We start from the raw sequence: 24,246 nt of genomic DNA, 5'->3' as shown, positions 1-24,246 counted from the left end.
ATGGATAGAACCGTCCTGAAGAGTTTATGTTCTTCTCTCTGGTAAGTACCTCGGAGTGGAACTGCTGTGTGATAAGGTAGGTATTTTCATGTTCTTTTTAAAATTTTTATCTTTCAATTGTAGTTTGCATTCAACGCTATTTTGTATTAGTTTTGAGTGTACAGCACAGTAGCTAGATAGTCATATACTTTATATAAAGTTCTCCCCCAGCTATTTCTAGCACCCACCGTGCATGGTTATTGCAGTATTGACTTGGGGGTGGGTGGGGCGGGGGAAAGTGGTGGTGGGAACATGGAGACAACTGTACTTGAACAACAGTAAGACAGTAGTATTGGTTATGTTCCTTATGCTGTACTTTATGTCTCTGTTTTGTTACTGCCAATTTGTAGTTCTTAATCCCTTCACCTTGCTCACCCCCTGAACGCCCCTCCCCTCCGGCAACCCCCAGCCTGCTCTCGCTCAGTCTCTCACGTGTATGTAAGAGGCTGCCGGGCCCTTCCCCAAGCGGTCATGCCCGTTCTGCGCTCCCAGACAGCTCAGGGTTCCAGTCCCACAGCTTCACCGCATGGTGTGGTCGGTCCCAACTCTCTGCCATTCTGGTGCGTGGGCAACGATGTCTTGCCGTTTCAATTGCATTTCCCTGATGACTAATGATGTGCTTAAGTCCTTAATATATACTTCCTTTATGAAGTACCTGGACAAATCTTTTGCCCATTTAAAAAATTTGGTTTGTCTTTTAAAAAAAATACATTGTTGATAGACGTTACAGAACAGTTTTAGGTTTACAAAAGTTGAGCAGTAAGCAGAGTTCCTCCTCCCCCATGTCCCGTTGTCACTGTCTTGCATTAGTGTGGCACACTGACTACAGCTGAGGAGCCAATACTGACACATTAACCGAAGTCACGGCTCTTACAGCAGTTCACTCTGTGTAGCACATTCTGTGGGTTTTGACAGAAGAATAAGGATATGTATCCACTGTTGTATTCCACAGGTTGGTTTCACTTTCCTAAAACCCCTTTAAGGCCCCTGTCCATCCTGCCCCAACTCCTGGCCTTTTCCGGAACACCATACCGTTGGAGTCACATGGAGTGTAGCCTTTCCGATTGGCTTTTCACTTAGCAATATGCATTTAAAGTTCCTCCATCTTTTTTGTGATTTGATGGCTCCTTCCTTTTTATTGCTGTGTAATATGCCAGCGTATGGATGTGCTGTTGGCCTTTTTAGTGTTGAGTCCCAGGGATTCTTTGCCCTGGATACCAGTCCACTGCCAGAGAAGGGCTTTTGTAAGTATCTCCGCAGTTTGTGGCATACTTATCCGTTTTCTTTATGGTATCTTCTGATAAGCAGATGTTTTTAATTTCGATGAAGTCTGTAACTTTTTGTTACTGTTTTCTGTGACTCAAGAAACCTGTGCCTTACCCCCAGTCATGAAGATACTTCTTTTAATGCTTTCCATGAAAAGAATTACGTGTTACCTTTTACCCTGAGGTCTAGGGTCCATCTCGAGTTGCTATTTGTGGATGGTATGTGACAGTGGTCAAGCTTCTGATTCTTTTTTTCTAAATGAACATCCAGTCATTCAGCAGCATTTGTTAAAAAGACTGTGTTCTCCACGGACTGCGTTGGGGCCTTTGTTAAAAGGTAAGGACCGAGCAAGTGTGGTTATTTCCAGGCTCTCACGTGGCTGCGCCGGCTTGTTGCTAGTGCCCTGCTGAGAGAGCATATACTTTCTAGCTGGTCTTTAAACATGTAGTGTCAGTCTTCCAACTTGTTCATTTTCCTCAAGATCGCTTTGCTATTATAGTTACTTTGTATTTCTATATATCAATTTCAGGATTCGTTTTTAAATTTCTCTTTAAAAACCCGTTAAAATTTTTTATTCTCATAAAATATACATAACTAAAAATGTTTACTTAACTAAAAAGGACTTTAGCCATTTTTAGTTCAGTGGCATTGTAACTGCCAGAACTTTCTCATCTTCCCAGACAGAAACCCTGTGCCCACTGAACACTAACTCCTGTTGCCCCCTCCCTTTACCCCAGTAACCTCTATTTTTCTCTGATTTGTGTATTCTGGACATTCATGTAAATAGATTTATACAATAGTGAATCTTTTGTGTCCAGCTAATTTTACCTAGCACGTTTTTAAGATTCATCTGCGTTGTGGCAGGCACTGGAACTTCCCTCCCTCTCGTGGTCGGGTGCCTCACTGCACATTTTCTCCTGTTGGTGGGGCTGCGCCGTCCCTTTGCGGATGGTTTCCTGTGCTGTGCAGGAGCCTTCTAGTTTGCTGGGGTCGCACTTGTCGGTTTCTGCTTTTGCTGCCTGTGCTTTGGGTGTCATTAAAAAATTGTTGTCAAGGCCAACATCAAGGAACATTCCCCTTGTTTTCCTGTAGTAGTTTTGGGTGTTATGTTTAAGTACTTAATCCTTTTAAATTGTTATGAGTGGTGTCCAGTTTCATTCTTCTGCCGGTGATTATCTCGTTTTTCCACCACCATTCATAGCAAAAACACCGTCCTTTCTTCATTGGGTTTTACTGGCTCCCTTGTCAAATGTTGCTTGACTGTATCCATGTGGGTTTATTTCTAGCCCCTCAATTGGATTCCATTGTTCTCTGTATTTTTATGACAGTACCACATTTCTTTGACTACTATACCTTTGTAATACAGCTTGAAATCAGGGACCGAGATGCCTCCAGCTTTGTTCTTTCTCCACACTGCTGTGGCTGTTCAGGGTCTTTTGTGGTTCCGTACAAACTTTAGGGTTTTTTCTATTACTGTGAAAAGTGCCATTGGAATTTTGATAAGGATTGCATTGAATCTGTGGATGGTAAAATAATGTTTTTATGATTAAAACCTACAATGGGTTATCAAGAAGCAGTCAAGGCTGTGGCACTTAATCTTTAAGAGAATAAACTCATGATCAATGTTGGCTCCAAGCTCCACCAAGATTAGACATTTTTGGCTCAGTTCTATCCTGCCTGTTCTCCAGGATTCAGTTGTGATTTCCTTCAGAATTATAGTTGGTTATTATTCCTGTCTCATTTTAGGTTCAAATAAGAGTCATGTTATTTGCACACAGTTCCACAGCAGTGAATTTGAGACCATCTGATGTTCTCTGCCTCCCCACCGTGTGGCATGAAACAGTGAGACAACAGTCAGCTGTCCTTTAGGACTGGAGGGAAACTCAGGGCCAAAGAAGTGTCTGCCGCCCTCACCCACCACTTTCCTGGGCTCACATGGTTATGTGGTCACATAACTTTGCAGACTTCTTCACTCTTACTTCTGCTGACACATTGTTACAGTTTGGGAAAGCCAACACCTGCTGTTACGGGGCAACGAGAGGGCCAAAAGCTCCCTGCTCCTCAGGGACCTCGGAGAGGAGGCTTGTGAATTCACTGGAAACGAAATGGCCTGGCAGGCAGGTCTCCCCCCCTGGATAGCTCCTGCACCCTGACAGTCACACAGGATGTTAAGGCAGAAGCCACTTACTGGCTGTGTTTTGGGGAAACTCACTGACCTCAGTACCCCAGTTTCCCCGTCCAGCACTCTCACTGCAGCCCAGTGGCGAGAGCTCGGAGCCAGCAGCCTTGGCTAAACCACACCAGACTCCCGGCACCCAGGGACGGTGAGGTACTGTTTGCTGTTTTGGGGTAATTTGTTACATAATAGATATATCACTACTTAGATTAAAAAACAGAAAAATCAAGTTCCTTCTTGCTACTTGTAGCGTTATTTAACTTACTATTTAACCAAGGTTTTGTCGGGTTGAATAGAAATTTTCCTAGGTGTCCGACTCTTCACCAGGTCAGTAGTGGTCAGCGGGCTGCATCTGTAGCAGGGCCGTGACCATGCTCGGAGGCAGGCTTGCCCTTTCCTCTGCGTCGCCCATGAGCCACTTGGTGCGGCCCGAGCCCCGGGAGAGTGGTAGCTACTCCTGGAAGGGCCAGCTGTAGATTTCCTCTCTGCTCTAATGCATGTTCTCTGTCCTTCCTCCCTCTTTGCCCTGCCACTAAGTAGGAGGGAATAAGTTGATGAAAACCTTCAGCATTTCTAGGCTATTCCCTGTCAGTTTATTGACTAATTTATAAATAAATGCTATTTCTCTTCAGTAATCACTTCTCAAGGGATCAACACCGTGTGCTCTCCGATCAAGCAGTTAGAGGTCAGACTTAGATTTGTCCAAGTCATTCCAGAACGTACCACCATGAGGACATTTAAGTAAAATAACCATTCTGATTGCTTTTGAGCTCCTTTTTTTAGTTTTTGTATTTTCATGATTTAAAAAACTTGATTCTCTCCAAAGTTTTATTAGGAAGTGTACCTTTACTTGATGCTGTTTAATAAAATCTTCCCCACTCAGGACCCTCCCCAGAAATGTAAGGCTGGTATTTTCTACACACATGCAGTTCAGGTAAGGTTACGTACCTTTTCATACAATTCTAAGAAAAATATGGGTGTTATATTAAAAAAAGCCAGGTTATATGAACAGACCAAAGTAAAATTTGCTATAGTATTTTCTAAGTTTATGCTCTTCTACATATTTTCATATTTTTCAGATACTGTCAGTATAAATCGTAGGTTTAACAATTTAGCCTGCAATTTGCATAAGCAAAATTTGCAACAAAGCAGAGATGGACACTTCTATAAAAACTAAGTTTTATTAACAAAATGGGCCCACAATATAAAAACAGATAAGTGGGTTCATTTTACTAGTTTGGGGGGTCACCTGTCTTACTAGGTGCAGCACTGCAGACGAGCAGGTGAAACAGTCACTAGGTCCCGGCCCAAGGCCCCTGACGAGGAGAAACACGCACCGGCCACTGAAGACAACAGGTCAGCCACCCAGTCACTTCCCCGTCCACCCGACCTCTCGTGCTGCCCGAGAGCCACCAGGCCTGGGAACAAAGTCTGAAGCTTAAAACAGACGTTCTTGCCTGAAACAGCGCTGGCACCCCAGGCCAGGAGGTGCCGGCCATCACTCCTGACAGTGTCCCTCCAGAGGACAGACAGTACAAAGCACAGCTGGCCGGCCAGCCCGAGGGTGAAGGACGGTGGCTCGCAGGGGTTCCCTCTAGAACTTCTGCAGGAATTTGAGGACGAGGTCCCGCAGCCGCACCCTGAGTGTCTCATCATTGTCACAAATGATATGGGTGGAATCTTCCTCAATCTGGATGAGTGTCTCGGCTTCTTGGAGCAGCACGATGTGGCCCTTGGCTGTGTCTTCCACTTTAATGTCACTGAAACCGTGCTGCTCCCAAAGAAAAGAGAAGGCGGTTGGCGGGGGCCCTGAGGAGCTGGGCTGACTGAAAGGCCGGCAGGCGTGTTAGCTACCGAGACCTCTAGAAGTGGCCCCACAGACAGCCCTCCCTTCAGGGAGAGCTAAATGCCTGATGGAGAAAAGCCCTAATAGAGAGAAAGCCACTGAGACACTCGGTGTGGACAAAAGGCAGTAACTAATAGTTTAAAAGAAGAAAATCTCTTTTCCTGGCACTTTTTATTGGAGTTAGTTGCCATTCTTGCAAGCAGCAGCATGAAATACGTTTAGCCAATTCCTTCTTTCTAGCAAGGATTCTATAACTGATCCTAAAACAGTGATCTCTGGAGTTCTGCGACTGAAGCCAACATTCTAAAAACCTTTAAAAATTTTTTTCCTTACAATTACAGTCAAGAAATGTATTCCGTGGGAGGAGCGGCCACTCGGGTGAGGGTGTGGGACAGGTGCTGAGATGGAGCAGGACCACTTCTCCAAGGTGACCGCCTCTCCTCTCTCCCCCCGCCCCTGCCAGGGAGCGGCTGGGCCTGGCTTCCCGGACCTGGGGCCCAGCAGTACTGCTGCCCTCTGTCCCCGCTGCCTCCAAGCTGACCTCATCCCCTGTGGTGTGGCCAGGTAGGAAAATGAGGCTCTGAGGGCGCAGACCCCTCTTTACCCCACCCTGCCCATCGGTCTCCTAGCTGCCTGTACTTGATGGGAAGGAAGGGGAAGTCCGAGAAGCAACAGGGGAACGTGGGGAAAGGTGGCACACTCCTCTCACCTCTGTAACTGTCCCCTGCTTCTGTTCCCCGGCATGACCTTGGACCAAGCGACAGTAGCTCAGACCGCGGAGTAAGTAGAAAAGCAGCACGTTCCCCGCAGCAGGAGGCCACACGGGGCTGGAAGGACGGCCCCGTGGGTGGGACAGCGCTCACCTTCTCCAGCGTCTGCACGAACTGCTCCACGGGGATGCAGCCGCTCAGCAGGGGCTTCGGGGCCTTGCAGTCCGGGATGTCGTCACTCGCCCGCTTCCTCTTCTTACCACCCGTGGGCTGGGCGGGCCTGGGCAGGGGCTGGGTGGGAGGGGGCACGGTGGCATCAGGACCCTCCCCAGGGCAGAGGAGGTCTGGCGGCCCCGTCTCTGAGTAATCGTTTCTCTCCCCTTTTCTTATATGTGAAATAAGCGGTGCAGAGTTTACACCAGGTGCCCTCTGTTTCACACCGAATCCATGGACTCGTCTGGCTTCCAGCGCTTGCCGGTTTGGGAGGCAGTGTCCCAGGAGCTGGCAGCACGTTAGGACCTTCTTGCGGGAAGGGTTCCGGTCGCCACTGGGCCAGGGATCCCACAGGTTCGTGCCCCCCGCCCCCCCAGGTACCTGGAGGACGTGCTTGTTATCCTTAGTGTGCAGCACGGCCGAGACGGTTGCCAAGGAAATGCCAGGTTTCATCTCCACGGGCACCAGCGAGTCGGCAAGCTGGAAGCAAACAGGGTTTCAGTGCGGTGCACCCTGGTCTCGGGGCATGCGGGGGGACGGACACACAGCCGGTGGGGAAAGGTGCCAGTCTCCCAGTGTCACAGAGCTGAGCCTGTGGAGATCACCGTTATTTCCCTTCTGAATTTTTATTTACCTTATTGCAATCTAAAATGACCAGCTAACTTTAAGGAAGAAAGAAGGTAAAAAAAATTAAAAATTTAATCAAACATACATCCCACATCTAATACCTCCTGCGATAAAGGGAGAGAAGATGGAGGAGGAGGGCTGGGGGTGGGTGAGCCGGGCTGAGGGGAGGGAGCGAGCCGACCGGGGGTCCCGAGGCCTCCTGCACGGGCACTGCTCCTCCCTCTTGTTCGTCAGCCCCTGAAGGGTGACAGCCGCCCCGTCTCCATCCTTCAGGGCCCTGCGAATGTGCGACAGCGCCCCTCTTCTCATTGCCTTTGTTCTAACGTGTTTTTCATAAAAGATATTTTAGTTAACATCTAATGGGTTTATATTATTTTAAAATACCTTCACACATATTTTTAAATGTCTCAGTTTTAGCTTGTAGTACAGCGAACACCAATCGATATCACCCACATAAGCAGAAGCTTTTGGGGCTGTGATCTGTAACGAGTCTGGACACCGGCAGGTTGGAGGGCTGCTGGCTCTGGGGCTGGAGTCCGAGCCTGACCCTTCAACCCCACTGTCCAACACTGGGCGGGAAAGTACATACCAGGCGGAGACAGTCCGAGGGCACCGGCGTCTCTCACTTTGACACGAGCAAAATGCAGAGGAAACGAAAAGCAAAATCTCACACATTCAACAACCTTAATGTCTAGACATGCAGATGATTAGCTCCACATTTGTGTTACAAACAGCGAAACAAAAACTAGGCCCCTTTCTGGAGGGGGAACTTGCTTTCACCTCTCCCCTGTCAAAAGGAAAACCTATCAGTGCCAAATTATGGAAACAAAACAGGGCCCAACACCGGCGATATCAACCTAATGCGTCAGGCAGCTGAAGTCCTGAAGCAGAGCCGTTCTTTCAAAGCTCCGGCCCAAGGTGTCGGAGGGCCCCGAACTCAGCCCACCTGCAGGAGGTGCAGCTAGTGACCCAGGACCTGCCGAGGCCCAGGTGGGGACAGGGCGGTCGCAGGGTCAAAGCTGCTAGTCTGCGCCTGTTGGGTGTGAGGGAGGGACTTTGTGAAGGACAAAACAGGGTGCTGTGTCCCCTGCCCCTCTCCAGAGCCAATCCCTTCTCCAGCTCAGTGTCAGAAGGCGTATGGGCAGGTATATTCTTTTCTTTTGGTGATTTAAAATGGAAATGGACAAGCTAACATGATTATTTAATCCTGGATAAACCCTGGAATGAGAAATGCCAGAAATTAATTAAGAGGATGGTTTCTCTGCAGATGTCTTAATGTTTTCATTTTTGTCTTGAAAATGACATCTGGCTTCCTTTTGCCTCTAGCACTGAAAACTGGGGCAGGTCTGGGACTCGGGCGGGGGCCTCACACTCTGCACCTGCACCAGACTGCTGGGCCGGCCTGATCCAGCAGGCGGAGGCCGGGCTCGAACCCGCAGTTCCGACAGGTCCCCAGGGCAGGAGCAGGGGGCCACTCGGAGCACGCCGCTTGTAACAAGCTTTTCTGCCTCGTTTTACTCTCTGTTGAAAACATGCTCAAGCCACCCGAAAAGGCAAAAGGAGCCGGAGCACTTGCTGCAGGGCTTCCCACGCCGTCCGTCATTACGGGAGCTGCGTTTCGCTCCTGCCTGCCTCCCCCAGACCAGCCACGCCGGCAGCACGCCTGACCTTTCCCCATTAAAACAGGCCCCGGTCCATGTCACTGAAATATTTAGGCTTTGATAGATCCCATCAATGGCTCGCAACCCTTAATAAAGTTTAACATTCCTTACTTTTGGTCATGCTTATCTCCTCCATTTATCCCTGAACTTGGTGAAACCTGGCCCTCACTTGTAAATGAGGTCCAGGAAGCAGGGGAAACCCCACAACCCTAAGGTGGCTGAGGCACCAGCATCTCTGGTCCCCAAGGCCCTGGCCTGGTCCCTGGTCTCCCGGATCACAAACTTGTTCCTCGGAGCAGCAGGCCAGCAGGCCCGATGTTAACACCTGTCGCTTCATTACTTGAAAAATCAGAATGACACAGTGAAAAGCCCACCTCTCTTCCCACCTACTTGGCTTATGGGTCTAAGGGATTCTTTGGTTCAACCACATCTGACCCAAACCCAAAAGAAAGCTAGAGTCTTCTTCCAGAGACCCAAGCGATAACCCGAGCTTAACCTTGAGGAAGAGAACGGCTCACCTCCGGCATGATTTCGATCTTCTCATACCGCCGCTTGAAGGGCAGGGCGAGGACCTCGGCCCGCCGGTAGGACATGGGCGGCGGCTGGCAGTCGATCATCAGGTCCATCCTGTGGGGCTGCGCGGGGGGCGGCTGCGTGTACTGCTCAGGACAGACCACGTGCAGGGGCTGAGGGGCAGACGGGCGGGGAGGGAGCAGGCTGTGAGGTAGAGTGGCGTAGGTAAGGCCCACTCCGTACCTAATGCTGCTGTCTTGGATGCCCAGGCTCAGCACGCCCAGGCTTTTTTGAACTTTCCTTTCAAACCCGAGTAATCAGGGGAGGAAAGTACGAATCTACGGTGAGGCCTTGAACTGCCAGCCATGTTGACAAGCAAGGGATTCAGGCCTCCGTTTGTATTTGTATTTGCTTTTTCACGAGACTTGAGCTGCTTTGGTGGTGACTATTACCACGTGGTCTCTGAGCCCCTTGTCCTGCCATCACGGCTGGGGCTTGCTCTCAGCTGACTGGCCAGCTGTGACTTCTCGTGCTAGTCTGGTGTCTGCAGGTCCACGGGTGCTGGACAGTGGGCAACGGTCAGGTCACACACTCAACTGCAGGACAGACAGAATCAGGTAGAACTCTTTTCTACACATTCTCTTTTGCAAAGCCATGTGCACTTTGGACAAACATCACCCAGCTGAAAACTGATCCTGGCAGCTGACAGAGTCAAAAGGCAGAGTCACCGCTTTTACTTAAGAATTTGGAATGGGCCTCAAGTTCCTGGAAGAATAAGCTTCCCAATAGGCCGAACTGGTTGCATTTAAAACAGTGCTGATTCCTCAGGGCTCCTGCTCCTTTTGTTTTTCTTCCTAACCTGGTCGTATCTTATAACTGTCTGAAAGCCATCCGGCTCCAGTTTCAGCCTGAGGACCTTCCCCGTGTTTCCCTCTCACACCGGACACCAGGTGGCCTCCTGTTTCCGACATCGGCACATCACCAGGGGGCTGGCTGAGCACACCGCTGGCCTGAGGAATACGGTGTGAAGTTACCCAGTAATGAAAACAATAGGCTTTTCACCGTGTCTTCCAGCGTGCGGAGGACACAGTGGGCTATCGAATCACCCCCCGCAGGCCAAAGCTGGCTGGCTGCTCCCATCACATCTGCAGAAAGTCCGCACTCTTTCCCTCCGGGGCCGGCAGGCTCCTGAGCACTGCCGTCCATTATCCCTGCATTCCTGAGGGTCTGCAGCTTTCCCTTCCTTTGAGTTCTGTGCTGGCGCCTCTCACCCAGAGGTCAAAGACTCTGCGAAGAGGAGGAAAGCGAACTTCTGACCTTGGCCAAGACGTGAAGGGCTAACCACCAGCTGAAGTTGAGAGAAGAGCTGGGGCACCTGGCCCCGGTGGAAGGTCCTGAGAAAGCCGAGGGGATGGGGACTCGGAGATGTCCCTCTGGCCCGTGCCGAGGACACGCTGCCTTTCTCCACCGGTCTGACCAGCCTCCCGTTCACTCATCCGTCAGACACATGCCCCCAGTGGTGGCTGACCCGGGGCGGTGGGTCCCCCTGCTCTCCCTCTACATTCTCCTTCTGTCCAGATCTCTTCCTTTCACCTTCCACGTTTCCCCAGCTACTTCCCCTCCTCTGTGGCAGAAAATGCAAAATGGAAAAACCCAAAACACAAAAGCTGGAAGAGACCAACTTCTCTAAAACAGCAAACAACACCGTGGTGACCACCCAAAGGTGCAGCGAGGGCCCAGGAGTGTTCCGGCCGCCGGGCAGCTGTGGGGGAGGGGCAGGCGGCGCTCCCTGGACACAGGTGGCCCTCACGGAGCACCTTGTGGCCCTCATGCCTTTTTGTCCTTCCAATTTTGATTTCTTTAGAAAGGGAACTTCTTTCAGCACTTGGAGGGGGCAGAGTGACCAGCAGTCCGTGTCCCAGCGCCCTGCAGTCACTGAGCAGTGAGGAAGACAGGAAACGCCAGGTACCCGCCCCTCAGCACAGCTCCACCCCACGGAATCACTGGCCCCGTTTCCATGGTTACCTGCACTTCTTTGAGCAGCTTTGACACCTGGATGAAGTTCAGTCGTGTGTCGATGGGGCAGTAAATGCATTTCATGGCCAAGGGCTGGTAGGGAGCCAGCGCCTCCAGGTACGAGAAGTCGGGCTCTGAGGGAGCACAGAAGAGACAGTGTAAGCCGCAGGCGACAGGGGCCTCTGGCATGAGCAGACAGCTGTAGGGGGAGGTGGGCGTGAGCGCGAGGGCTCGGCAAAGGGGGGATGAGGGGAGGGATGAGTAAGAGGGGAAAGCTCTTCTGTGCAACAAAATGGTGACTATAAAAGAAATGACGCAATTAAAACAAATCACCTTTTGGCAACCATCACAGCAACAACTTATTCAGCCCAGAAGCATCAACAGCTGCTAAAAAAATGTTAGATGAAAACCTGAGGAAGGCCCTGGCTGGTGTAGCTCAGTGGATTGAGCACGGGCCTGTGAAGCAAAGGGTCGCTGGTTCGATTCCCATGCCTGGGTTGCGGGCCTAGTCCCCAGTGGGGGACACATGAGAGGCAACCACACATTGAGGTTTCTCTCCCTTTCCCCCTCTCTAAAAATAAATAAGTAAAAAATATATATAAAAAAAGAAAACTGGAGGAAGACCAGGATGCATGGACTCTGCCCCCACAACAGACAAATTCAAAGCCGTGCTTTCAGGGAAGGCACTGGCATGGACCGCGCGGGTGAAGAGCTCCCAGCTCGCGCCCGGGTTGGAGACACACTGCACACCATCTGCTCGTCTGCACAGCCCTGGAAGACACTGGAAATGACCTTGACCCACATTAGCACCGTGCTTCCGCTGAGACTGCTGTACTCCTGCCGGCAGAGCCACGCACCAGGATGGAATCCGGGCTCGTCCTGTGGCCGGTCTGCTCCCTCTGGAGCCGCTCTCGCCGATGCTGGGCAGGGGCTACTCACGCCGCCGAGGATGCCGCCCACCCTGAGCCAAAGGACCGGCTGCTTCCCAGCATGGAAGAGGCTCTCCCACTCCAACTCGGCCTGCGGGCTGGCTCTGCCTGCCGGGTCGGCGTGGTCCGGGCGGCTGCGGCCAGCCTAGATTAACGCCCGCCCGTGGACCCTGTTTCCTCAGGAAGAGCACCCAGGAGCCCACACGGGGCTGGCACGGGCTGCGCGGGAGGGACAGCTGACCCCCCGCCACGTGCAGTGCGAGCTGCAGTCCCGCCTCGGCTGCACGCCACGGGCGGAAATGGTCCCATGCGCCACGTTGGGGGGGGGTGGGAAACGGTTGGGAACTCCCGACGCTCGTGGACATCATGGATGACACAACAGCCACTCTGGACGCCCCACAAACCAGCTTAAATTTAAGTTCATTACCCAGAGCTGCGACAGACAATGGCAGAGTCCTTGAGTTCATGGAACTGGCTGAAGAAAAGTCCCCACAGTGGCGACCACCTGCCACGGCACCTATGTGAGTGCCGCACCACTGTCGTATCCGAGTCCGCGTCACCTCAGGAAGGACAAGCGAGACGCCTCAGTCCCACTACAGCTACGTTCCCCTGACGACCTGCCTGGCCACACTAGACAACGGGAGGCTCTGGGGGGTCACGAGCCAGTGTTTCGTGGCTGACTTCCTCCGCCTTAGGCTGAAAGGGGACCCAGGAAACTAGGAAAGCATCCCGACAGCTGCTTCTCTGAGTCTGGCACTTTCTGCAAGGCCTTGGTGTTAGCAGGAGCGGCCTGGCCCTCTCGGCCAGCCAGGAGGTGGGACGTAAATGGTTTCAAAACCACCAGAGAAGGCTGACCACACTGGGCCCGAACCAAAACAAGGCCTCTCCGTAACCACGCCCGCACACTCGCAGACCCACAGCGCTGCCCCAACCACAGGGTGCGCCGCCATCACCCTGTCCTGGCTCCAGTCCACCTGCCTTCCAGCGACGGATCTTTCAGACACCCAGTCACAGAGCTGTTCCTGCCTCCCAACTGCACCCAGCCCAGGGCGGCGTCCTGCGTCCGCGAACCCACCTCAAAGTCACCAACAGGAGCCCACGGCCACGGGAATCCGTATTTGAAATGCTCCGAGATGCCTCTCGCTTCGAAGCTGTGGGCACAACTAGACTCTGCTCCGTTACTTAAGTCTCAACAGTGGTCAGAAAACTCTAAGACAGCAACTGACCCACAGCTTCATGTGCAGGCTCAGTAGAAAGTGCCTTCTCTCAGCGATCGCCAATGCACAGGCTGCCCAGGGAAAGAGCCGCCAGGCGCCCGTGGTCCCAGGAGGAAAGTGAGGCTCAGGGAGCTGAGGTCACGCGGCTGAGCTACAGGAAGCCGGACCCGACTTCGGAGCAGGGTTTTCCTCACAGCTCGTAAGATGTTCAGATCCCAAGGCTATCAGAAGATGTTAAATTGATCAAATATATAGTGATTAAATAAAACCCTTACTTGATCTCATAAAAGGACTTATTTTACTCTGAGGGGTTCATTCTCCAGAAAAACCCTGCAAGCCAGAGTGAGCGTTAACCAGAGGAGAAACAGCCACTTCGGGAAATGACTCCTAAAGCATCGAACAAGGCCGGCGGCTAGTCCAGGTCTGGAAGGGCTCGCGGAGCCCCGCCCAGGGCAGTGGGGTAAGCTCCGTCTCGGGGAAGACTCCACAAACCGAGACTCGAAAGTTTTGTCTAGTACAGTCATTTAACAAGACAGCCTGCTTTATCTGACTCTTCTCCTGTGGTTTTCTTATCCTTTGGTGTTTATAACAAGAGTGTTCATACTTATGCCTTATTTTTAAACTGTCCCTAGGTCTCTACCCAGTGGGCGCATCAGTGATGGTCCCAGTGGGAAGGCCAGAGGATGGAATTACCTGTGAATATGACAGTGTTGAGACTAGACTTTCCCCAGAGCTCCATGAAATGGACCACGTCCCCAAACCGGAGAGAAGGGTGCCCCGTGAAGACCACGCACGGCTGCCTGAAATCGTTGCTGAAGTCGCCGTGGATGCTGGGGTAGTGCTTCAGCTTGTTGGTCTGAATGAGCTACAACAGATACAGAAAAAGCACACGAAGAACTGTTAGCCTGTCTCAGTGGGAGGAAGACCCACACCATCTGAGCGTAACCAGAAGTAAATTAAAAATACAAACAAGTCTTATTATAGTTGGCCAAAGACTGAACTCTTACCTACAATGTAACTTTTTAACAGGTGGACCTTTTAACACTGTTAATATGCTCAGTGGGAACCTTTCAGGTTGCTGCGGCCTGACGCCGTCTTAGTCGGGAGACTGTATGGCTTCCCGACACTCCTGCCCGGGCCCAGGAGTCCGCAACACCAGTTACCGTCTCAAGTGCAAGCAGCCTTCCCAAAACATGGGAACCGGCACGTTCTGTCGCCACAGACACCCGAGGCAGAGCAACTATTACCGATGCGGGGCCTCCTCGAGAAGTTACGGCTGTAAGTTACTGTGGTGACTTAATAAAGACGGAGACCAAACTGGCCTTCAGAAATCCAGGCCATGTGTCGTCCTCATGACACAGAGGGCCACAGTAAGAAGCACACTGTGCGCACGCTCAAACCCATCTCAAGAGTTTATGTTTTGGTGCTGGCCGGGTGGCTCAGTTGGTTAGAGCGTCATCCTGTACACCAAAAAGATTGCAGGTTTGATCCCTGGTCAGGGCGCACGTGAGAGGCAACTGATAGACGTCCCCCCCTCCCCCAACTTCCTCTCTCTCTAAAAATCAATAAACGCACCCCCGGGTGAGGATTAAAAAGGACTGAACCAAAATCATCTCCCTCCCAGCCCAACACTTACAACACCCTCCCAATGTCAGCATCGCCAAGGACAGACACAGCCACAGCCAGAGGCTCAGGACCCCTGCCCAGACCCTCCGCCTGCTCGCTCTACCTGGCCCCACCCCCCACTCCAGTATCGGAAGGTCAGGCGACAAAACCCAGACATCAGAGACCCTACACACCAACTAAGCCACAGTGACTGTCGTCCAGAGAAGCTGTTTAGTGGACAATGACTTGACCTGTGGCCCAGCTGCATCCTGCAGCAGCCCTAAATGCAGAAGAGGGGAGCCCCGCCAACACCTCCAGACCAACTGAAGTCACCCCGGTAGTGAGAATGTGGCCAGAATGGGACAGTCTCCAAATGTAGAGATAAATCTTTAATTCAGAGAGAACTGCTTTTATTTGTGAGACAGCACAACTAGCCTGGGGATCTCTGTCAGGTGTCGCCATCGGGTGCTCGGGGTCCAGGGGTTGGGGAGTGTGCACAGCAGATGGCAAGCACTGAACCCCACGTTCCTTCCGAGTTCCATGCAAACAAAACCAGCTGGCTGAAATCATGCCTGGCCCCAGGTAAATGGGTGAGCGGTTGTCTGAAAGACTAGGAAGTCCACTGTCCCGGAGCCGCCGTGGGGACGAAATAGCAGAAGGTCTGCACGAGTGACTCAGGTCACTTTTCAGGAGTCACCTGCAGTTCCTGCATTTCTCCTGGCCAACACGTGGAGACTAAGATACAGTCATCTCTCTCTCTGTCGACTGGACCGAGCTGTCCCACTGACATACTACATTCGACCAGCAGAACTACTTGTGCTTGGGCAGAGACTGTCGGTTTTCTGAAGTAGTCACACACCACCTTAAACATCTTAAAAATGTACACATGCATCATAGATTTCATAACATGTGCGGACATAAAACACATAAAAGGAAAACAGGAGCAGCGCTACTGTCTGACAGCAGGAAACGGTTAGGTGCACGGCAGCTGTCCCCACAGGTGCTGTGGGCCACCAGGTGGCGACAGCCATGACGTGAGGCACACGGCCACACACAAACACACAAACACGCCCCAGCTCTGCAAGCGAGGGACGTTTCCCATTTCGCACTGAGGCACAGCTGGTGTGTGACACAGGTTTCAGGTGCACGACGCCACATCTCGGTGTCTGCAGATGTCGCAAGGGGTCACTGCAGTAAGTTTGGCTGACATCTGTCACCGTGTGGCCACAACAGTTTTCTTCCCTGTGATGGGAACATTGTGACCCGTGCTCTTCATGAGGTCCAAATGCTCAGGGCAGCACCAGTGACCACGGCCACCACGCCGTGCACATCAACCTGACTCCCTGTTTTATAACTGGGGGTTCATGCCTTTGACCCCCCTATTGTTAAACTGAAAGGTTATTATTTTCGCCATTAAAACCTACCTCTGTGATTAACAGAACTGGAAAGAACACTTTACAATAAGAACCTAAGAACCAGTTATGCAAAGAAGTCAGCAGTAGGTGTGAGAGCAGGATCCTCCGCCAGCCAGCAGGACAGAGGTCGGCCATGAGGGTGCCCTGGGGACATGCTGCCCTGGCACCAGGGGGAGGCAGTGAGTCTCATCTGTCACCTCACACAGGAAATAAAGGGCTCGGTGAGCTTGTGCAAGGGTTTTTAAAAAATACGACCAGAGACACTGAAATGAAGAACAATCTGGCAGTAACCAGAGGGGAGGAGGGAGGGGCCGATGGGAGGGCGAAGGGGAGAAGGGTTTTCAGGAACAACTGTAGAGGACATGTGGACAAAGCCAAGGTGGAAGCTGAGGAGGGAGGTGGGGATGGCTGGGGTCGGGGGGAGTGGTGAGGGGTAAATGCAGACAACTGCACTTGAACGACAATAAAATAATTTAAAAAATGGAATGGCCTGCTCTCCCCACCACATCTATTAATCTATACTACTTTCTTGCTATGACCCCAGTAGGCCATTTTCTTACCTCTGCATGAGGAAAAGGTGGTTCTGGGAGATACACCTTAGTCTGTTTGTTGTGACAAAGCCTTGAGGAGGAGAAACAGAGAAGCCAGTCAGGTAGCGCACACAGGGTCACTTGCTGCCACCTAGTGGTGGCAGCGCAAATAATAAGTACTGAAGTTAAAATGTTCCTGCCACTCACCTCACTGTTAATAAAACCCAGCAATTACAGAGCGCTCAGGTAGAAATCTCTTGTCAACATTTTTTCAGCCTTTAAAACCCTCACTAAATTTTTTTCTTAAGAGGTAACCTTGTTATTTCGGGATAATTTTGGATATACAGGGAAGTTGCAGAAACAGGGTCCCCGGTGTCAGTGCCATACACAACAACAAGCCTGTTATACTGAAAGATTGACCTCAGTGCTTCACAATTAACTAAATTCCAGACTGCACTGCTGCTTCACCAGTTTTCCACTCGTGTCCCTTCTCTGCTCCAGGATCTAATCCGAGATACCATGCCAAGTTGGTTGGGCTCAATGTTGGAGAGAGGGCCATGCCTTTTTCAGAGCCTTAACTTCTGTCTTTCTCCCCACCGAGCACCTGTGGTAGCTCAAACTGGAGAGTAACTGAGAGACGCCTCGAATGTCTTAGGTGGAGCGTGTTTACAGTCCTCCTGACAAACACCAACAGTGCACTCGTGGGATGGATGTGGAGTCCAGGAGAGGACCTGGACCACGACTAAAAGGGGGGGGTGTCCTTAAGAGAGTGGGTGAAGGGCAGACAGAATGGTGTTCACACCCCCTTCCGATGAGAAACTTAGGAGAACACCACACCAGGGTTAAATACACGCTGAGTATGTGTGTTTTCACACCCGAGTGTTTGGAAATGCGTCTGAGGCACAGCTGGGTCCACTGCAGAAGTCGGCCCACTTCCTCCCTCCCTCCCCTCTCTGGTCAGGCGAGTTAGATTCAAACAGGCATCTACATGGTCCCAACCGGTTCACTGACGTCGTGTGCTTGCTCCAGCAGCACATGCATCAAAACTGGAACAACGCAGAGATTAGCACGGCCCCTGCGTGAGGGCGACACGTAAATTCACGAGATGTTCCCTAATTCTATCTATAACCAGAGACGCTGAAATAAAGAACAAACTGACAGTGATGGGGGGAGGCGGATGGGAGATAAGGGGGGAAAGAGGGGTGAGGGTTGTCAAGGAACATGGATAAAGGACCCACGGACGAAGCCCAAGGGGCCGGACTGAGGGTGGGGTGGGTGGGGCGGGGGAAAGTGGTGGTGGGAATACGGGAGACAACTGTACTTGAACAACAATAAAAAAAAAGATTAAAAAAAGCTTCACTGACTTCAGACTGTTCAGTAACTCACCCACCCTAGATCTGATCAAGCCATTTCCCGCTGTAATAAAACTTAATTTTGTCAAATAGCGTGCTATTAAGTGAAAATTATATATAGTTTTTCTTTTAGATTTGGTATTATAAATTTAGACAACATGGGCTTGGGCTTTAAAATCTCCCTTTTTGAATGCAATTTTAAGAGGCAGAAGATGTAGCATGTGAGAAGATAAAAATATAACATTTTTGTCACTAATTTTGAAAGTGCTGGCTATGTTAAGTCTTTATCTTTCATCCTTCCTCCTCTGATAACTATTCTGAACCTCAGCAATATAACACATTTCCTTCCATTACCACGGTCTTCACACTGCAGATGCGGAAAAGCCGGAGAATGAAATTTTCACAGTAGACTTGGGGTGGTGAACACACAATACTGTATACAAATGATGTACTATAGAATCGTACACCTGCAGCCTGTATAATTTCATTAACCAAGATGGCTCCAATAAATTCAATAAAAATAAAAAGAGGGTCCCAATGTAAGGACAAAACAGGATCCTTTCTGCTCTTCCTGCCTGAATGTAGTGCCTCAAAAGGGGACTCAGAATGAAGAATACGACATACCACTCAGCAAAAATCTGGGAAAACTCGAGGGAGCTGTTGGCCACCGGCGAGATGAAGTAGAAGGGGAGGCTGGAGAGGCCGGCCGAGTCGATGTACTGGTACAGGCACTCCAGGAGGTCGTAGATCACGCCGGACGGGTAGCAGGGCACCAGCACGTTCCCGCCGTTCCGGACCGTCAGCGCTGGAAGAGGTGCGGCCGCAAGCAAACGACGGGATCAGAAGAGCAGTTTTATAAAAGGAGGATGAAACTCCTATTTTTATCATTTTTTTTTCCAGAATGGAACTTTTTAAAAATAGTATTTGGGTTTCTTTCACTTCCTATTTTTGTCAGCACGACTCACTTCACAGCTGCAATAACCCGCCGGTTCTGAGGAGCAGCCAGGGTCTGTCACAGTCTCAGTCCCCAGGAGCAGGATGGGCAATGGAGGGTTTGGGTTGTAAAGGTCATTAGTGGCAGCCGAGCTTCAGGACAGAAGACCGTCCCTGCTCCTCTTTGGCTCCTGCTCGGAACCTTGCTGGGTCTGCCTCTGCTCAGCCTCTGACCGCTGCTCAACGACTGAGGTCAATATAGGCCAGTTTTTGCCCCGGACTCATTCTAGTGGCAGTTTCGTTCAGGAATGTTTGTAAGACAGTGCTTCCTACTTCAAATTCCCTCATCACACGAGGCATTGCAGCTTAGAGATATACTTGTATTAGAAGTTACAACAAGCCTTAAAAAGTCTAAGCGCCCTCGACAAGCCCGGCTTGTTGAGCGAAACCGAAACCAGCAGCAGCCCCCGAGTGCCAGCAGGCTTGCTCTCGCCGGGGTGCGGTGTCCTGGAGAAACTGCGATCGGTGGTCGGGGTAGAGGACAGACTCCAGTCCTGCCTTTGCTACAGGACTCGGGGTGGGGGTGGGGCCCTGGCAGCCAAGCGAGGCCTCTGTTTCCCCATCAGTTACATGAGGGAGTAACCTGGGTCAGTGGTTTTCAAGCATTAGTCTGCATGAAGATATCCAGGAAATGTGCTGAAAATTCAACTTTTCTTCTGGGTCTCTTCCTTCCCCAGGTCTGTGGCAGGGCCCCCATACTTGCATTTTTAATGAGGGGCTCCTTGAAGCAAGTGGTTACTAGACCCGACTCTGAAAGCCAGTGAATTAGAAGGTGTCCTTAGACCTAAAGTTCTCTGTGTTTATGATTCTAGATTATAAGCAAACACACACACCAAAGATTCTGTTTGAGACCAGCCCAATGAATTTTCCAAGTAAGAGTAAATTTCTTTGGCTTAGTATCAGCAAAGAACAAAAAAAGATGATGCTTGCTGGGACTGCCAAGGGAGACTTGAAGGGACAACCCTTCCATATGAGAAGACACTTTCTCTCCCCCGGAGCAGCAGCAGGACCACTTACGGTCCTGCAGATGGAGGGCTGAGCTCTTCAGCTCCTGTTTGCCAACTGTCACGGACTGAATGGTGTGCCCCCAAGTCACAGAGCCAAGCCCCTATATGGTGGTGTTAAGGGCGGGGGCTTTGGGAGGTCATGAGGTTTCGATGAGGGTGGAGCCCCCACGATGGGATTTGTGTCCCTACAAGAGGAGGAAGAGACACCAGAGTGGCTCCTCTCTGTGACCAGAGGACACAGGGGGAAGGTGGCCGTCTGCCAGCGAGAAGGATGGGGGCCGACCATGCTGGCACCCTACTCCCAGCCCTTCCCAGCCTCCGGACTGTGAGAAATAAACGTCTGTTGTGTAAGTCCACAGTATTTTGTCACAGGAGCCTGAGCTAAGACATCGATCGACCTACTCTTTTCTAGAAGAAAGGCAGGATTTCTAGATTTTATTGACAATGAAGTTCAAAGAAAAATAAATTTCTTCCAGGTAGCAAATGCCCCAAGCCTCTCAATTTAGTTTTCTCCCAGACGAAGGAAAAAAAGAACACCAACCAAACAGGGAAAAAATACACCTGTTCGGTGGTGCCGCAGCTGTGAAGTCATGGCCCGTGCACGGGAGTCATCAGTGAAGGCTGTTGTGGGGGTTCTGCCACTTTAAGCAAAACAAGGTGTAATGAAGCCAACTTTAGCACAGGCTAATTGACGGGAACAAGGGTTACCACACTTTCCTGGGTACACTGCACATCCACATTTTTTGTGTGCACGATACACAGGGTTGTTATGCCTGTAGTATGTAATCATTATACCCGTGTATATAAAATGTGCATCCTTGTTTTTTCCTCAAATTTTGGGCAAAATGTGTGCACTATGCACAGCAAAATGCGGTAAGTTCCCATGCAGGCATCTCAACAACCTATACAGAAACAACGTTGAATGAAGACGTCGTTTGAAGACTTGTGTACGGTCTCTTTTGTGCTATTACTGGCAAAGGTGCGATTCCTCCCTGTCTGACTGCTGTCACCTGTGAGCACCCCGGCTCCGTCGTCACCAAATCCCACCCCACAGCAAGAATAAGATTAAATAAGAATTTTCTATACAAACAAGTGAGAGAGTGCTGAGTATCTGTTGTGTAACATGCAAAAAATTCAAATTTACCATTATAATAACTATTATTATGGCACCTTCAGATTTCAGTTGCTTAACAGTAGCTGTTTTCGACTTCAAGTTTTGAAGGAGGAGCAAAAATGGGTGGGAGTCAATGGGGAAGAGGCCTTAAAAGGGGCACCACAGGGCGTGAGTATGAAGGGAAGGGCACAAATACTACAGAGGCAAAGTGTAGAAAAATACACCTGAAAGCCGCCCAAGGTAGGACCGGCGTGGCCCACATACCCAGGTTGCTGAAGAACTCCCCCACCATGCCGTCCGGGTTTGCTGTGGGGATCTGGGTGAGGCCCGTCAGGATGAGAACATCGCTGCTTTTGAGAGATGCTTGGTCCATGGGCTGAAAAACCAGAGAATCGCGTTTAGTAATTTAGAAAGAGATGTTATGCACAAATAGTAAAGGAAAACAACATCGATGCTGCTCTTTATCACCAGTCCTTATGGGGTGATGAAAAATACGTCTGGACTGGGGTGGTGAGCACATGGTATCAGAATTCACCGGACTGTACATTTAAGATCTTAGGGTTTCACTATATACCAACTTTACTCCAGTGAAAAAAAGAAGAGTTCTATACTGCTTTTGTTCTTTTCAAAATATCTCACATTATCACAGGCAGTTCTCGAACTCGAGGGTGAATTGGAATCACCTGGAGAGTTTGCTGAACTCAGGTCTGCAGTGGGCCTGAGAATGTGCATTTCCGACAGGCTCCCAGGAGCTGTCCCTGGGGCCCGTGTGGGGGGTCATGCCGTGAGAACGACTGTGCAGCATAATGCGATTCTCAGATCAGCTCTGCAAAGTATGAAATCGGCGTTTGTTACGAGAAAACAGAAGTTGGGACTCAGGCGCTGAGGTGGTTTTCTGTAAGTCTCAGCGGCAGAGGAAGCAGGCAGAGCACCAGGTCAGGAATCAGAAACGAAGCTTCCTTCCAAGCCTATTAGTAGCCACATGACCTCGGCCGAGGCCCTGAGCCGGGTTGCTTGTAAAATGGGCATATTTCCTGACTCATCTCCCTTGAATGAGCTCTCAGAGTCTCCTGAGCTAATATCCACAACATTCTTGTGAACTGGGAAATCTTCTGACACCGTGTTATGGGATCCTTAGGAGGTGTGGTTTTTATCTTTACCTGCACAATCTGAATTCTTGATTTGTTTCTAAATAAATCAAGATTCAAACTGGAAACAAAACTGAAGGCCCACGATCAAGATGCTAGAGAGCCAACTCATTTTCACTTGGTAACAGACACCCCTTTACCTCAGTGTCATTCAATATCTCATTGGAACGTTAGAAGAAAAGGCCAGAAACACCGTTCACTAAGAGGCCTCACCCCTCCTTTCTCTGTTCCACCCAGATTTTCCAAAAAAAGAAATAAAATTCCAAATTGTAGCCCAGCAAGACCCACCATCTGCACTGTTATCTCTGAGTATATGTGCCTTTTGATATATTTTCTTTTTTTTAAGATTTTTTTTTTTAGATTTTTTTAATTTATCTTTAGAGGGGAAGGGAAGGAGAGAGGGAGAGAAACATCAATGTATGGTTGCCTCTTGTGTGTCCCCTGCTGGGAACTGGCCTGCAACCCAGGTATGTGCCCTGACTGGGAATCGAACCGCGATCGTGTGGTTCTCAGGCCCGTGCTCAATCCACTGAGCTACAACCAGCCAGGGTGATGTATTTTCTTTTAGCATTTTATATAGCCTGGATATACAGGCTTCATTATTTTTTTAAATAACATGACTATTGTGATATAAGCTGTGTTATAACCTGAAAAACATTTCTTTAATGAGAGTACAGAAAAAGTATGGCTATAATGAGACTGAACAGACAGCTTCTACTCTCTGTTTGCAGATGTACGCTGACGCGTATAAAAGCTCCTCTGGTGCGTGGCAAAACTGATCTGTCTACCTGTGCTTCTCCAACACACACGCACCCATTCACGGCCTCCACAGAAGGAAGGGAGGGGCAGTGAAGGGCAGCGGTTTACAGCAGCACATGTATAAGGAGACTGGGAACACTGACTGTGTCATGCAGCAAACACAAGGAAACCGGAATGGTGACAAAGGGGACCAGGCTTCGTTGGGTACCATTTTCCGCTTAAAATGGTAATAATTTTATATGCATCTTATTAGATAGAACAAGCCAACGATGATCCCCAGGGCTGACAGAAGGTGGGGGAATTGAGAAGGTCCAGAAAAAGCCCTGAAATGGTACACACAATTCTGCGTGTGCCTGTGTACATTTTTCTACAGATTTAATTGGATTGTCTTATGGGCCGTGAGCCCAGAAAGTTAAGAACTACTGATCTAAATGAAAACATATAACGGAGAACAAATTCTGGCCCTTAAAACATTACCTCCGAACCTCAGCCATCACCATTGTCTTCCTCTGAAAATTAAATGACCACAATAAACAAACAAACAAACAAAAACAGCAGTCCTATATGATTCCCATGTACCTAATACACAAAACAAACACAGGGAGGCTGCCAAAATGAGAAGATGAAGAAATATACCCCAAATGAAAGAACAGAACAAAACTCCAGAAAAAGAACTAAATGAAATGGAGATATACAACCTACCAGATTCGGAGTTCAAAAATACTAGTTATCAGGATGCTCAAAGAACTCACTGGGTACTGCAACAGCATAAAAAAGACGCAGGCAGAAATGAAAGTTGCATTAAATGAAATAAAGAAAAATCTACAGGGAATCAACAGTGGAGGGGAGGAAGCCGAGAATCAAATGAACAATCTGGAACACAGGAAGAGAAAAGCATTCCATCAGAACAGCAAGGAGAAAAAAGAATTAAAAAATATGAGGATAGGCTTAGGAACCTCTGAGAAATCTTTAAACGCACCAACATCCAAATCATAGGGGTGCCAGAAGGAGAAGAGGAAAAGCAAGAAATTGAAAACTCATTTGAAAAACTAATGAAAGAAAACTTCCCTAAACTGGTGAAGGAAATAGACATGCAAGTCTAGGAGGCAC

The 24,246-nt window shown here is 49.9% G+C and overlaps 1 protein-coding gene and 1 non-coding gene across 2 annotated transcripts in view; one reads left to right on the top strand and one right to left on the bottom strand.

Moving 5' to 3' along the window:
- Nucleotides 1-4,307: 4,307 nt before the first annotated feature.
- INTS9 (integrator complex subunit 9) overlaps nt 4,308-24,246 on the bottom strand; it is an 85,539-nt gene continuing 65,600 nt past the window's right edge. The window contains exons 9-17 of the mRNA XM_037150447.2: nt 21,494-21,605; nt 18,740-18,920; nt 16,794-16,854; nt 13,907-14,078; nt 11,077-11,201; nt 9,057-9,224; nt 6,632-6,730; nt 6,191-6,328; nt 4,308-5,252 (exon numbers count right to left, since the gene is read on the bottom strand). Of these exons, the coding sequence (XP_037006342.2) occupies nt 5,076-5,252; nt 6,191-6,328; nt 6,632-6,730; nt 9,057-9,224; nt 11,077-11,201; nt 13,907-14,078; nt 16,794-16,854; nt 18,740-18,920; nt 21,494-21,605 (1,233 nt within the window). The 3' untranslated portion in view covers nt 4,308-5,075. The remainder of the gene's footprint in view (nt 5,253-6,190; nt 6,329-6,631; nt 6,731-9,056; nt 9,225-11,076; nt 11,202-13,906; nt 14,079-16,793; nt 16,855-18,739; nt 18,921-21,493; nt 21,606-24,246) is intronic.
- Nucleotides 17,780-17,883, top strand: LOC119053031 (U6 spliceosomal RNA). Its single transcript, XR_005083227.2, has one exon. It is a non-coding gene; the product is annotated as a U6 spliceosomal RNA (small nuclear RNA).

This window comes from Artibeus jamaicensis, unplaced genomic scaffold, assembly GCF_021234435.1.
Source record: "Artibeus jamaicensis isolate MK-2021 breed Jamaican fruit bat unplaced genomic scaffold, CSHL_Jam_final scaffold_537, whole genome shotgun sequence".
NCBI classification, from domain to species: domain Eukaryota; kingdom Metazoa; phylum Chordata; class Mammalia; order Chiroptera; family Phyllostomidae; genus Artibeus; species Artibeus jamaicensis.
This window is presented reverse-complemented; position numbering and strand designations above follow the sequence as displayed.